At 41.7% G+C, this 15672-nt stretch overlaps 1 protein-coding gene across 6 annotated transcripts in view; it reads left to right on the top strand.

Annotated features, from left to right (window-relative positions):
* SULF1 (sulfatase 1) overlaps window positions 1–9468 on the top strand; it is a 188769-nt gene extending 179301 nt beyond the window's left edge. For 5 of the 6 annotated variants that reach the window (XM_055546204.1, XM_055546205.1, XM_055546206.1 and 2 more), the window contains one exon: window positions 8602–8766. In XM_055546204.1, coding sequence (XP_055402179.1) covers window positions 8602–8632 — 31 coding nt within the window. In that variant the 3' untranslated portion in view covers window positions 8633–8766. Of the gene's footprint in view, window positions 1–8601 lie in introns of all 6 variants that reach the window. The other variant, XM_055546209.1, reaches the window with a different exon arrangement.
* The last annotated feature ends 6204 nt before the right edge of the window (window positions 9469–15672 follow it).

Below are 15672 nucleotides of genomic sequence, written 5' to 3' on the forward strand. Positions count from 1 at the left end.
TCCTGCATTGTAGGCAGATTCTTTACCATCTGGGAAGCTGTCAGATCCCTTCTTTTAAAGGTCAGTTTATTGGTGCCAGGAGAAGCTGGGTGGTGGTGGGGAAGGTGTAAGCATCAAACAAGACAAAGGAACTTGGACTTTTGAGGATCCATGATAACCATCTCTTTCTGTCTTCTCTCTTCCCTCTTGTCTTTTTTCTTCCCTTTCCTCACTCTGCCCCCAAACCCACCCTGGGTCCCCTCCCCCAGCATGCATAAGACAGAACAGAAAACCCCGCTCCTAAGCTGGTCTCCCCCCGGGCCATGTGCCAGTGAGGTAATACTATCTCACACACTGGGACTCATCTGCCTCCTGGGGGCCCCTTTAAGACATTTCTCAAACAGGGCATTTTAAGCGGACCTCACACTGGCCATTGACTTTACAGTTATTTTATGAGGCACTCGATTCTACAGCCAAGGGATGTTCCATCTGGCCCTCTTTTATGTTTCTCATGACAGAGGTAAAAGATCAAGACACAAGTCTGGTTGGAGCTGAGGAAGAGTTCTTCTTCGCAAGCCATCCCCCGATAGCTCTGAGATGAAGAATGTCATCTCCATTCCAGTCATGATTAAAGGGATTTGGGCTTTCCAGGCCTGCAGTGCAGGAGACTCAGGGTTCGATTCCTGAGTCAGGAAGATCCCCTAGAGGAGGGCACGACAATCCACTCCAGTATTCTTACCTGGAGAATCCCATGGACAGAGGAGCCTGGCAGGCTGCAGCCCCTAGGGTCACAAAGAGTCAGATGCAGCTGAAGCAACTTAGCGCGCACATCTGGGACTCCCCCTGCCCTGATCACCGTCACCACCACCACTAAACGGAGCCAAATCCCTCGTTTCTGGGGTCATTTTGGCACGCCCTTGGTGACTTTGGTTGTTGATGTCATCCCTTCCCTGGTAACGTGGCACGAAACTGTGTGCGCGGTGACCTTGTGTTACCTGTTGCTTTTTCTTTTCCTTCTAAATTCCTTACAAATGGACAAATTTAAGGATCCTCTTTAACTCAAAATGACTGGTTTTTCAGACTCTACCACCGCATAATCCATGGTGTAAACTACCTTTCAGCTGCTCTCCTCATGATAGGCAGGAGATGATGAAACAGGAAAGCATCAACCTGTCACACCTGTGCTCCCACTGGACACTTACAGGCAGTGTCTGATGTAGCCTTCCCTGTTCATTGTATTCTGTTGGATTGACAGGCAGCAGATGTGGAAAAGTCAGAAACTACTGTCCCAGTTTACCCGTGCTTAGTCCTCCCAAGATTTTGGAAGCTTCGATCCTTTTTTTTTTTTTTTTTAAGAAAATTAATTAGGTGACTTCCCTGGCAGTCCAGTGGTTAAGACACCGAGCTTCCAATGCAGTGGGCAGGGGTTCTGTCCCTCGTCAGGGAACTAAGATCCCACATTCCAAGCAGTGCCACCAAAAACTAGAAAGAAAGAAAAAAAAGAAAACTAATTAAAGTGCGTTTTCAATCATGAAATTTGATTACAAAAGCCTTTGATAAAAATGATAACAAACACACGTGAAGAATTTGGAACTTGAAAATTCAGCATAGTATTTTAGAAGATGTATCTTGTATAAGACTGACTACAGAAGAGTTTTTAAACTGCCTTCAATTTTGTGGGTTAATCCTTAGACATATTTAGAAGGTCTTTAAAAAGTCTGCTCCCTAGTTCAATTTCTTTTTTATTGTTGTTCTTTTTGGCATGGTAGTTGCATAAGGCAGGGGCAGCTGAAATGCTTTGCTTATTCGTTTTCCGGTTAGGACAAGCTCACGGTAAGGATACAGTTCAGTAAACTGGCCGCCATGACTCAGGAAATAATTGTTGGCTTGAGTTGAAAGTAATAATTTCTGTGTTGCAAAATAGAATAGGATCCACAGGTTAATGGGGTGTTTATTTTTCTCGTTGTCTGTGAAAACTGACGCTGCTGACCTTTGATGAGCTTCTCTGGCAGTCATGGTGTGTGTCCATGGCTGCGTGGGCCAGACGGTCAGTTCTTGGCAGCCTGACGCTGGCACGGCTGCTTCCTGACACTTCTGTCCGCGCCCTGCAGGCCCGCAGGCCACACTGTTCCCACCCTCAGCAACCATACCTCCTGTTCACATTGCTTTGCTTTTCTCTTTTTACATGTAAAGTTGACTTTTTCATTTTCTTGAACTATAGTTGGTTTACAATGTTGTATTAGTTTCTGGTGTACAGCAAAGCAATTCAGTTTTATACGTATATCTCAGAGAAGGAAATGGTACCCACTCCGGGAAAATCCCGTGGACAGAGGAGCCTGACAGGCTGCAGTCCATGGGGTCACCAAGAGTTGGACACAACTGAGCACACATCTATGCTATATGCTAGGCTTCATGTCACATCAATTCTTTTTCAGATTATTTCCTATTATAGGTTATTATAAGATATTGACTATAGTTCCCTGTGCTATACAGTGGGACTTTGTTGTTTATCTGTATTATATTATATTATATGCTGCTGCTGCTGCTAAGTCGCTTCAGTCGTGTCCGACTCTGTGCGACCCCATAGACGGCAGCCCACCAGGCTCCCCTGTCCCTGGGATTCTCCAGGCAAGGACACTGGAGTGGGTTGCCATTATATTATACAGATATCTGTTAATCCCATACTCCTAATTTATCCTCCCCTTTCTCCTTCCTCTTTGGTAACCATAACTTTGTTTTCTGTGTCTGTGAGTCTGTTTCTGTTTTGTAAATAAGTTTATTGTTATTAGATTCCACGTATAAGTGATATCCCTAACCCTAACCCTTTTTTAGATTCCACATATAAGTGATATCATATGATATTTGACTTTCTCTGATTTATTTCACTTAGTATGATAATCTCTAGGTCCATCCGTGTTGCTGCAAGTGACATTATTTCATTCTTTTTTACGACTAATATTCTATTCTATGTATGTACATCTTTTTTATCCATTCCTCTATGTACATCTTCTTTATCCATTCCTCTATATACACTTCCATCACTTCCATGTCTTGGTTATTGTGAATAGTGTTGCTATGAACACTGGGGTGCATTTATTTTTTCGAATTAAACTTTTCTCTGGATATATGCCCAAGAGTGGGATTGCTAGATTATGTGGTAGCTCTACTTTCAGTCTTTTAAGGAACCCCTGTTGCTCATTTTGATTCACTTTTCCCTGTGGCAACAGCGCATGCCTTGCAGACAGTTACGGGTGATAGAGCCGTGTGTTACACGCTGTGCGGCATTGTGGTTAGAGCACGGATGCTGAAGCCAGCCTGCCTTGGGTTCAAATCCCAGTCTTGCTAGTCAGAAACTGAGGACAGAGCCTGACGTATAGCAAGCCTCAGGAATGATGAGTGTTACTAGTCAGGTATAATAATATGGGGGTGCAAAAAATTCACATGAAGAAAGTGGTATGTGAAAGGGGATAGTAAATGATAAAAGAATGCCACTGTATTTTATAAGAAACCCAAAAAGAGATCTTATCAGAGCCAGCACCATCTCCATCATCACTCATTGGCAACCCAGAGTTCAGCACACAAATGTGTTCTCTGAACCACCGGAATCTCTTGAGATCAAAAGGAAAAAATGCAGCCTTGACTGCCCTGCTCTATGTTGTTCTGAGCTTCCCTGGTGGCTCAGACAGTAAAGAATCTGCCTGTCAATGCAGGAGACCTGGGTTTGATCCCTAAGTCGGGAAGATCCCCTGGAGAAGGAAATGGTGACCCACTCCAGTATTCTTGCCTGGAGAATTCCATGGAAAGAGGAGCCTGGCAGGCTACAGTCCATGGGTTCTCAAGGAGTCAGACACGACTGAGTGACTAACTTTCTGTGTTGCCCAAAGAAAGCTCTCTTCTCTCGGTCACATCTCAGGGCTCCATTTTCTTTTCAAGATGCCTTGCTAGTACGGTTGGACTTTTCTCTTTAAGGCACTCAACCAAGAGACGAGTGAAGACCAGGGTTTGAAGTTAAAGGGTCTGGAGGTGAGGTTGGCTTCCTAAGACAATGAAGGGGGCCTGCGTTAGGGCTGTTAGAGTGTGAGTCAGGACCAGGGCCACTGGGTGGCGCTGTGCGGTTTGCACCCTGCACAGAAGTGTGCCGTCAGGGACAGGCGGGCCCTGGAGCCCAGTTCCTGTTATCCTCAGTGGATTCAGTCATTTTCTAAATGCTGCGGTACACAGAGAGGAATTTCAGAATTGTTAACTCACACTAACTGCAAATTTGGCATATTTTGTAGACTATCTGGTTCTGCCTTTGACCATTTTTCTATCTGGTTTCTGAAAGAATTGTCAGGAAGAGTTTTGTTTTTTTTTTATTGAAATATAGTTGATGTACAATATTACATAAGTTACAGGTGTTCTTTGTAGTGATTCACAATTTTTAGAAGTTATAACTATATAGTTATTATAAAATATTGTTTATTGAAAAGAATTTATATCTTTGTCATGCTCTGTCAAACAAAGGACATTTTTCCATTTGGTCAAGTATATTTATGGGTCTGAATTTCAGGAGCTTTTAAAAAGTATTTTCTTAAAGGTTTTGCACATTTCTTGTTAAGTGTTTTGTAAGCACCTTATCTTTTCTGTAACTACATAAACAAAGTTTTCATCCACCATTAAAACGTCTACTTGATAATTGTTTATGTGTATGAGGGCTATTGGTTTCTGTACATTAATTTTGCTACCTGCTACCTTGTAAATTGTTTTTCAGTCCGCTTTGTCATGTATTCTCTTCAGTTTCCCAGGTATACTGTCAAACATTTGCAGAGATAGCTTTGCTTGTTTTCCCATTTATGTGTCTCATCAATTTATCTAATTGAATAAGCTAATATTTTCAGTACAATGTTACCTTGTCCCTGTTCTTAGTGAAAGTAATTTCAGGATTTTTCCATGAAGTGAAGTGAGAAGCGGGCTTTAGGACTAAGATATATATGTTTTCGTTATGTTAGGGAAATAGCTATCAATTCTTTTCTAGTATTTTTTAGTGTTTTTAGTATTTAATGAATGTTGAGGTTGTCAAAAACCTTTTCAGCATTTATGGAGTTACTCAGATAATTTTTCTCTTTAGATCTACTAATATGATATGTTATGTTAATAGATTTGCTAAGAGTAGACCAACTAACCTTCCGTTTCTGGAATAAATTTTGCTCGACCGTCATGTGTTATTTTCTTAATATAATATTGAATGCTCGTCACTAATATTTTATTTAGGATTTTTGTGTCTTCTTATAAATGATTCAGTCTGAAACTGTCTTTGTGTTTATGCTGTGTTATCTTTTTAGGTATTGGTTTTCTATCACTGTCATAACTCATGATTACCCCATGCCTGTTGTTGTTTAGCTGCTAAGTTGTGTCAGATTCTTTGCAACCTCATATACTACAGCCTGCCAGGCTCCTCTGTCCGTGGGATTTCCCAGGCAAGAATACTGGAGTGGATTGCCGTTTCTTTCTCAGGGGATCTTCCTGACCCAGAGATCAAACCAGCATCTCCGCTTTGCAGGCAGATTCTTTACCACCATGCCATCAAGTGATACCTACCCCATGCCCTAAAGCAACACAAACGTATTCTCTGACATTTCTAGAAGTTAGAAGTCTGAAATGGTTTACTGGGCTAAAAATCATTGTATTCCTTCTAGGGCCTCTAGAGAAGAGTCCATTTCCTTGCCTTTTCCAGCTTCTAGAAGCTTCCTGGATTCCTTGTTCACGGCCCTTTCCTCCATCTTCAAAGTTGAAAATTCAGCGTCTTCAAGTCTCAATACCTACCTGTTCCCCTGCCAACATACACACCCCTTTGCTTCCAAGGTCACATTTTCTCTGACTCGCTTGCCCTCCTTTTCCTAAAAAGGATCTTTGGGATGACATTGGCCCCACCTGGCTAGGATAACCTCCTCACCTCAGAATCCATAACTTAGTTTGAATTTGTATAGTCCCTTTTGCATGTAAGGCAACAATACCTAGTTTCTGGGGATTAGGATGTGGACATCTTTGAAAGATGAATACACTCTTCTGCCTGCCACAGCGAACAAGGTTAGACTTGCTTCATAGAAAGAGCTTCCGGGTTTTCTTTGATCTTCTATGCTCTGGAACAGTTAGTATAGCATTGAGATGTTCTTTTCCTTGAAGGCTGGGTAAAATTCTCCTGCGAAACTATAGTGACCTGTTGCTTCTTTATTGTTCGTTGTTTTAGTCGCTAAGTCACGTCCAACTCTCTGCAACCCGATGGACTGTAGCCTGCCGGGCTCCTCTGTCCGTAGAATTCTCCAGGCAAGAATACTAGAGTAGGTTGCCATGTCCGCCTCCAGGGGCTCTTCCCAACCCAGGGACTGAACCTGTGTCTCCTGCATTGGCAGGTGGATTCTTTACTGCTGAGCCACCAGGGAAGCTTGTTTGTAGTGTAGTTCTTATAACACTGATAGAAAGTTCTTAAGTAGTTTTTATAAACTTATATAATTATATAAAGGTAATAAACCTTTATTTTCCTTCTTTGGGACTTGTTCTGTTTAAACTTTCTACCTCTATTGGATCAATTTCAATAAAACATGTTTTCCTAGACAATTAGCTGTTTCATCTAGGTTTTTTCAATTGATTTGCTTTGATATCTGCAGAGTACTTGTTTACTTTTTATATTTTGTATATTTCAATCATTATTTCTGCCTTGTCATTTTCTATTTTGTCTATTTGAAATTGGTCCCTTTTTTCATAATTAGGTGAGCTAGTTACTGTTGGGATCCTTTTTCTTAAAAAAAAAAAACAGGGTTTTGATTTATTATCAATATTTATGAATTAGATATGTCATTTTTCTGTTCTTTGCCTTATTAATTTTGTTTCATTCCTGGATCTGATAAATGTGTTAAACGCTCACCACCCATCCTTTTGCTGATGTTTCCCCAGTGATTTCTTGATTGAATGAAACTCACCCTCTGGGAGACTGTTCAAGATGACCTGATGTGTTCCATGTTCTTTGCATTCTTCCATGTTTGAAACTGTTTTTCTGTAGCCTTGATACTTGAAAGAGAGGTTGGCTGGATATACGATCCTCGGTTCATACTCTAATGTTTGATCTAAGGTGGCTTTCACATCCTGGGATACTTGATTGAGAAGATTTCATTTACTTAACAGTGTTACATTATGGTTTTCTTCACTTTCGGGTTTATTTTGGCAGGGGCATTTTCATAAGATGGTAGACTTTTTATACTTTTTTTCTATGTTCTTTTGTAATAATTTTGTTTACATTTAGACTGCTTTTATTAATTTCAGGGACTTCAAGTATTTCCAAGATGCCTAGTTTAAGAAGATCCTATTCTGTCAGTGTAACCAAGCATACTTTTTCTTTTTACTTTTTATTGCATTATTATTTGGGGATGGGGTTGTAAGAGGTTGTGTGTCCTCCAGTTTGTCTGTTTCTCTTTTTTATTACAGGACTGAAATTGCACCCTTTCGGCTTCTTTTTTCCTTTATCACCCAGTTTTCGAAGGCCATTTTTCCCTTCCTTTGTATCCTTTTTCCCCCCAAAGTGATGCCTTTCAAGACTGTCATCTCCATTCATGCTCCCTTCAGTCTTTTCTTCATTGTTGCAACCACAATTTACCAAGACTCTACAGGGTTTTATACCACAGGTTGACGTTCTTTCCAGCAATGGTTTCAAGTCTATCTTTGACTGCATTCTCACTTCCTTCTTTTCTCTTCTGTATAGTCTTCCCAGGGCTGGTGCCCAAAGTGTGACACACAGCTCTACTGGCATTTGGTATTAATTTTTTTTTTTAACTTACAGGTAATTTGAAGATTCTAGGATTCTCTGTATCGCTTTCTAGGTAGTTCATTGCCTTCATCTAGGCCACCTCTTCTTAAGTGGTACTTGGGCACACCTAGGGAAAAGACATTGTTTTCTGCAGAACTATAGTCATTTTGATGATGTAGAAAAATCAGAGCAAGAAAGCTGGTGGGTTCATTGAATGCTGTGCAAAACCACTCAGTGGTTGGTTTCTTTAAAGGATAGAAGTTTTAGAGCAAAGAAAAAAAAAATCAAAGAAACAGCTCTATCTAATTTGAAGTTAAATAGATGCAAATATTTAACTGCATTCAAATGTGTTTTTATACTGTCAAGGAGTATAAAATAATAAAATAAAAATATTTTACAAAGTATTGTCTATTACATTAAATTACTTTGAAACATCATTCATCTAGCAGCTCTGTATGTAATAAAGGTTTTAACACATAGCTATATTTGGTAGATGAGGAACCAAGACTCAGAGAGACTAACACACTTGATTTCCTGGTTCCATCGGTGACTTGAGTAGAGCCAGGAGTAAATCATAAGCCCCCTGACAGGTAATACCAGTGTATTCCCAGTACCAGCCAAGCCTGTTATAGAATTCCTCACTCGTTCAGCCTTCTTTCCAAAGTTCATTCTCATTCAGTCACTTCTGTAACCTGAGGCCAGTCCTTGATAACAAATTACTAGAGACACATACTTTTCCATGTTTTATTTCAAATTGCTTTGTGCCACAAAAACAATGCAAGTTGCTTATTCAATAGGTTGAACATGTTTTCTCACTAATGATCCACCTTCATCTCTCTTCACAGAGGACAGTTATGGGATGGATGGGAAGGTTAATCTGCCCAGTCTCACTGCAGACAGCAACTGGCAAGGCTCGGAGGATGTATACAGCGTGAATGGAAGCGCCTACAAGGACAGACGAAACTATAGACTTAGTCTGGCTGACTGGACTAATTACTTGAAGGATGTAGATAGAGTATTTGCACTGCTGAACAGTCACCATGAGCAAAACCAAGCCAATGAGACTAAAAGTGCTCCAAGTGATGGGCTCCTGGCTGTGTCTGCTGACCTCTCAGCCCCAGCAGAGGTGGATGAAGACCCCAGGGGTAGGGTTAGGGAAGCGCCTCCTTTGACCTTGCTGGCTGACCTTCCCACCCTGCATTCCAGCCGACCAACATTCAGTCCAGACAGTCAACTTGAATGGAACAACGACATTCCCGAATTTCATCGTTTGGATTCTGAACACTGGAGAAATCATAAAACTGACAAATGGATGGAGCGTGAAGGGATCAATCACCTTGAAACTGATTTCAGCGGCAATGGCATGACAGAGCTGGTGCAGCCTAGACCCAGGCAGCAGAAGGGCCGTCCCCAGGATGGTCGTCCAAAGGAAGATATTTCCAAAGATCAGCTGCTTCTTTCTGCACGTCCTGATGTTAACTCCACTGATCTGGTGATCAGAGAGTCCACCGGGGGGCCGCCTGTTTCCTCCAGCATCACAGAGAGGATGTCAAACCAAGTGGAGAAGAACCACAGGGCTGGGAGCCTACAGAGTCTAGAAGGCAGTGCCTCGTTTCCACTCTCCTCTGATTAGATGCCATGTGGCCTTACCCTAAACACAGTATTTTTTTTTAATTTGTTCTTAGTAAACTAATAAAGGTGATCATGACAGCCAGCATTCCAAACTGCCCCAGGTACACCTGTGCAGTGGAAGTCAGTGCGGACACGAGCGGCACGCACCTAGGGACTTGGTCTTCTAAGTCACTGTCAAGAATAGAGAGAAAGGTGCATTTGTGGGGTTTTGTTTGTTTGGGGGGGTCACTAAAACAGTATTAACCTTTGAAAGTTCTAGGGATGTGTGTATACAAATGTTATCCAATCAAGATGGCTAGAATTGTGCCTTTCTGAGTTTCTGAAACTTGACATCCTCAGTGAAATTTCAATCTGTTTTCCACTGCGTGCGTATTGTGGTTTCAATTCATTTTTAACCACTGGAATTTTTCAGTGCCCTCGCTTTTCGCTCAGTGATTTTTGCACTTTGAGATGGGAATGCCATGTCTGTTTGGTTAGTCTTATTTTTTCCCCCAGGCTTGTCACAGTGTCACTGCTTGCTCTCAGTGTGACAAAGGAAAATGGACCCCAGGGATGACAGACAGTATCATCACATCTTGTTCAGCGTACGCTTTTGCCAGAAAATAATGCATGTGTTTTACCTCGACTTGCTAAAATCGATTAGCAGAAAGGCATGGCTAAGGATGTTGGCAGTAAAAATAAACAAATAAACAAAACAAAGATTGCCTGCTTTCTCTGTGCCTAGCCTCAAAGTGTTCATCATCTGCTTTAAAACTGCTACATTTTTATCATTTGCTTAACAGGATAAAAGGACTGAAGACTTTTTTTTAATCTTTGTTTTGTTTTCTTGACCTGGCTAGTAAGCTTAAGTGTTGAGAAAATATATCTAGTTTTGAATTTATATAAGAAAAAAAAAAATTTTTTTTTTTCAGTAAAACAAACTCATGAATGTTTCATAATTTAAATGCACCATATGTGTTCTATGGTTACTTTTAAGGCCTTCACCAGGTTTTGATTTTTTTTAAGGCATAAGTGAAAACTGCTTTTGAAATTCTGTGTTCTTGAAAATATTTGTCATATTTAGATGTTTCAGTACCAGCAAAAGGATTATTACCTCACTGAGAGTTTGCAGTATCCTAGCCAACTTCCCAAGAAGGTATTTTTTAGCTTAATGGTAATTTTCATTTTATTTTTAGATAATCAAATGCATAGGTAAGTTATGTTACCTTTACGTGTTTAAGGTAAACTCTTTTAAAGAAAACCTGATATGTTAGAGTTGAATCTTTGATAACTTTGTCTTTATCATAGACTCTGTACATATGTTAAAATTAACTCTTTATCAGATGTGTGTGTCACCGGCTGAATGACAGATGAAACATATTTATGGTCATGAATGACGTGCTTTGTAAAAAAAAGGTTTCAAGTTATTAGGAAGCATATTGTGTTTTTTAAAATCTTGTGTAATATTCTGTGATACTTTTATAGAACAATTCTGGCTTCAGGAAAGTCTAGAGGCACTATTTCTTGAAATAAAAGGAGTTTAAACTTTACCCGTTTCAGAGAAATGAACTTAACCAAGTTTCTGTGGTACACTCATCCCAGTAAAATGGAGTCCTGATCTAAATGTACATAATTTCTTTTTTCTTTTTAAATGTACATAATTTCTTTTTTCACTTTTTTTTTTTACCACACCTTGTGGCCTGTGGGATCTTAGTTCCCCAACCAGGGATGGAACCTGTGCTCCCTGCATTGGGAGCACAGAACCTTAACCACTAGGCAACCAGGGAAGTCCCTCAATGTATATGATTAAACATTATCCTTATTTGGAAAATTGATCCAAAGTCAGTGTGTGTTATAGAACATTCTCCAGTTGATGATTTCAGCACGGATTTGCCTCACTGGTGTCCAGAGGGGTGTAGCAGAGGCAGTCGAGGGCAGCTTCCCTGGGCAGGCAGCCTGGGCAGCTACAAAGGGGCCAGTGCTGGGCTGAATTCTCTACGGTTGCCATCTTGAAATTCTCAGTAGTCTTTGAACAAGGGACCCCATGTTCCCATTTTTCACTGAACTTGCAAATTATGTAGCCAGTCTTAGGCAGCAGAAATGGGAGTTTTTCAAAAGCAAGAGGATACGCCACTCCCCTCCCCAAAGAAGGAAGTTTGAATTCTTTGGTGACCATGAAATTTGGTGAATTCCTCACCACCTTCCAAGACCTCAAGTTTTCTGATTGACAAGTTCCATATACCTCCTTCTATTCTAGATCTCCTGAGGAGCTTTTTCCCCTTCATATAGAGAGGCTAACCATCTGTGACATGTCCAGAGCTCAGAACGTTAATAGTAAAGGAAAAAAAAAAGCAAAGAACTTTGGGACCTGCCAGTTCAACCCCTGGATAATGAAGGAAACCATCTGTAAATGAGTGCTCAGTCCCGTCCAACTCTTTATGACCCCATGGACTCTATCTAACCCACCAGGTTCCTCTGTCCATGGAATTCTCCAGACAAGAATACTGGAGTGGGATGCCATGCCCTCCTCCAGGGATTGAACCCACGTCTCCTGCACTGGCAGGTGGATTCTTTACTGCTGAACCACCAGGGAAACCCAAAACCATCTTTATCTGTTTGCTATAACAGAGAACCAGACTGGGTGGCTTACATGACAGAAATTTACTTTGTCACTCCTGGAGGCTAGAAGTCCAAGACCAAGGTATCGGCAGGTATGGTTTCCCCAGAGACATCTCTCCTCGGCTGGCAGAGGACCACTTTCTTCTGTATCCTCATATGTCCTTTTCTCTGTGTGTACATTTCCCGGCAGGGGCAGGGCTCTTTTCCTACGAAAACACTAGTCATACTAGATCAGGGCTCCACCATCAGGACTTCATTTAATTTCACCTCTTTAAAATCCTCTTTCCAGATACAGTCACACAGGAGATTAGGGCTTCAATATATGAATTTTGAGGGGACACTTTCCAGTCCTAACACCACGATTTCATGAGAGAAGAATCCAAGGTAATAGTACTGTCCAAAGACACATCCTTGTGCCTTCTTCCTCGTTCCTGTCCTGCAAGATGTGAATAAACCAAATGTTGCTCTCCTGGAGGAAATTCCACGGTGGTTCAATAACTATTTCTACTTCTGTTTATGTAGCTACTTTGCATAAAGGGCTTGAGGGAAACTATTCAGATCTCGAAAGGCCCCTGGAGATTTGCTGGCAGGCGGGTCTCCTGTAATCTGTGACAAAGCTGATGCCCAGAAGGGGTGTGCTGATGACCACCTGTGTGCTCCCCATGGGTTTAGAAGAGGAAGAGATTTAGCAGAGGTGAGGGCCAGCCCTGTCCACCTTCCCCATTTCAGCACACATGGGGGCACACACACGCACACACACACCCCAAATCCGTGAAAACAGAGGCCACAGTGGGGACCCCATCTGGTCAGTAGTGGAAAGAATGACAGACATGAAATTATAGAAGACAAACTTCACCACAAACTCTAGTTTTTACTTTCTGCATGAGCTTGGAAAAGTCACATAAGCACTCCAACACAGCTTCTTTGACTATAAAATAGGTTTGAGTCAAGGATGGCAGACACTTAGCAGACAGGCTGCTTTTCCAAAACATGCCCAAGAAAGACAGTGCTAATTCCTTGGGACAGTTCAACATCTCAGCCCTTCCGGTTCCTGAGTTAAACTTAGGTAGCTCTGTTGTTCAGGTGCTAAGTTGTGTCTGACTCTTTCGTGACCCCATGAACTGCAACATGCCAGGCCTCTCTGTCCTTCACTATCTCCTGGAATTTGTTCAAACTGTTCTCCAGTCAGTTCAGTGGCTCAGTCATGTCCGACTCTTTGCGACCCCATGGATTGCAGTACGCCAGGCTTCCCTGTCCATCACCAACTCCTAGAGTTTACTCAAACTCATGTCCATAGAGTTGGTGATGCCATCCAACCATCTCTCCTCTGTCGTCCACTCCCATTCCTGCCTTCAGTCTTTCCCAGCATCAGGGTCTTTTCAAATGAGTCAGTTCTTCACATCAGGTGGCCAAAGTATTGGAGTTTCAGCTTCAGCAACAGTCCTTCCAATGAATAGTCAGGACTGATTTCCTTTAGGATTGACTTGATTGATCTCCTTGCAATCCAAGGGACTCTCAAGAGTCTTCTCCAATACCACAGTTCAAAAGCATCAATTCTTCAGTGCTCAGCTTTCTTTATAGTCCATCTCTCACATCCATACATGACCACTGGAAAAACCATAGCCTTGACTAGACGGACCTTTGTTGGCAAAGTAATGTCTCTGCTTTTGAATATGCTGTCTAGATCAGTCTTAGCTTTTCTTCCAAGGAGCAAACATCTTTAAATTTCATCGCTGAAGTCACCATCTGCAGCTACTTTGGAGCCCCCAAAAATGAAGTCTGTCACTATTTCCACTGTTTCCCCATCTATTTGCCATGAAGTGATGAGACTGCATGCCACAATCTTAGTTTTCTGAATTTTGAGTTTTACGCCAATTTTTTCACTCTCCTCTTTCATTTTCATCAAGAGGCTCTTCAGTTCTTCTTCGCTTTCTGCCATAACGGTGATGTTATCTGCATATCTAAGGTTATTGATATTTCTCCTAGCAATTTTGATTCCAGCTTGTGCTTCTTCCAGCCCAGCATTTCTCATGATGTACTCTGCATAAAGTTAAATAAGCAGGGTGACAATATACAGCCTTGACATACTCCTTTCCCGATTTACAACCCGTCTGTTTTTCCATGCCCAGGTCTAACTATTGCTTCTTGAGCTGCATATAGATTTCTCAGGAGGCAGGTCAGGTGGTCTGGTATTTCCATCTCTTGAAGAATTTTCCACAGTTTGTCGTGATCCACACAGTCAAAGGCTTTGGCATAGTCAATAAAGCAGAAGTGGATGTTTTTCTGAAACTCTCTTGGTTTTTTGATGATCCAGCAGATGTTGGCAATTTGATTTCTGGTTCCTCTGTTCTCCCATAAGGCAGAGCATTTGTGTCCTTAGACTCCTCAGTGTATTCATGGGATTTCCCAGGCAAGAATACTGGAATGGGTTGCCATTTCCTCCTCAAGGGGAACTTCCTGACTCAGGGATGGAACCCAAATTGAACTGCAGGCAGATTCTGTGCTGGAGAAGGCTCTTGAGAGTCTCTTGGGCCGCCAGGAAATCAAACCAGTCAATCCTAAAGGAAATCAACCCTGAATATTCATTGGAAGGACTGATGCTGAAGCTGAAGCTAAAGCTCCAATACTTTGACCAATTGACATGAAAAGTTGACTCATTGGAAAAGACCCTGATTGAGGGAAGGATTGAGGGCAGGAGGAGAAGCGGGCAGCAGAAGATGAAGATGGTTAGATAGCATCACCGACTCAATGGACATGAGTTTGGGCAAACTCTGGGAGATAGTGAAGGACAGGGAAGGCTGGCGTGCTGCAGTCCATGGGGTCAGGAAGAGTTGGACACAACACCAGAACAACAGAGCCACCCAAGTCCAGCCCCGGAATCCGAAGGGTTAAGAGATTACAGCTTGTGTTTTTTCATAATGACCATTAGATGTCACTCTATTGCAACTAAAGACCTCTGCTGGGTCCCAGGGCCTAGACCCTTGGCAAAGCAGCCCTTTATATTGATTTCTAAAGTAGTAGCTCTACCATTTCTCTAAGAAAACATCTAGAACAACTTGATCCATGGCAGGCTTGCTCTTTCTTCGGTGCCTAGGATCTTAGCCATTCCAGGAGGCCAAAGAACAGTTTAGCTTTCTACTGATTTATATTGGTATTATGAGCAGGGATTGCATCAGACTTTGATGTTTAAATTCAAGAGTGAGCCCTGAATATCGAATATCGATCTCCTTGCTTCCCCATGACTCTGTGCAATTAAAAATGTTTTTTGGCTCCCATAAACCAAGCTACGGAGGCCGTCTCTGCCCAGCGGGCAATTTTTTAAAGACCAAAAGGAACTGAATGCTTTTTAACTGCTCTGAAAATGCTGAGGTTTTACCAAGTCTGGGGCTGAAGCATGGAAGATGAGTTGTCACATTCAAAACATTTCTGCTGTCTTCATTCCTTAAAAAGAAACTGTTTTCCTTCTGTGTTTATTTCAAATGGTGTAATATCCAGAATGGCTCTGCTTTTCCCTTGAAGGTGTGGGCTATCGAAGAGATTCAAGGGAAATCCAGAGAAGACAGTACACTTGGGTAGGGGTTACTATTTGGTCTTTGCATAAATGGCTCTTTTGTTAAATACACAAAGCCATGGAGGAAAAGAGTTTTGCCCAGAAATCAGTACAGAAGCACAGACTCCCTCCAATT

Source organism: Bubalus kerabau, chromosome 14 (genome assembly GCF_029407905.1).
Source record: "Bubalus kerabau isolate K-KA32 ecotype Philippines breed swamp buffalo chromosome 14, PCC_UOA_SB_1v2, whole genome shotgun sequence".
In the NCBI taxonomy this organism is placed as follows: Eukaryota; Metazoa; Chordata; class Mammalia; order Artiodactyla; family Bovidae; genus Bubalus; species Bubalus kerabau.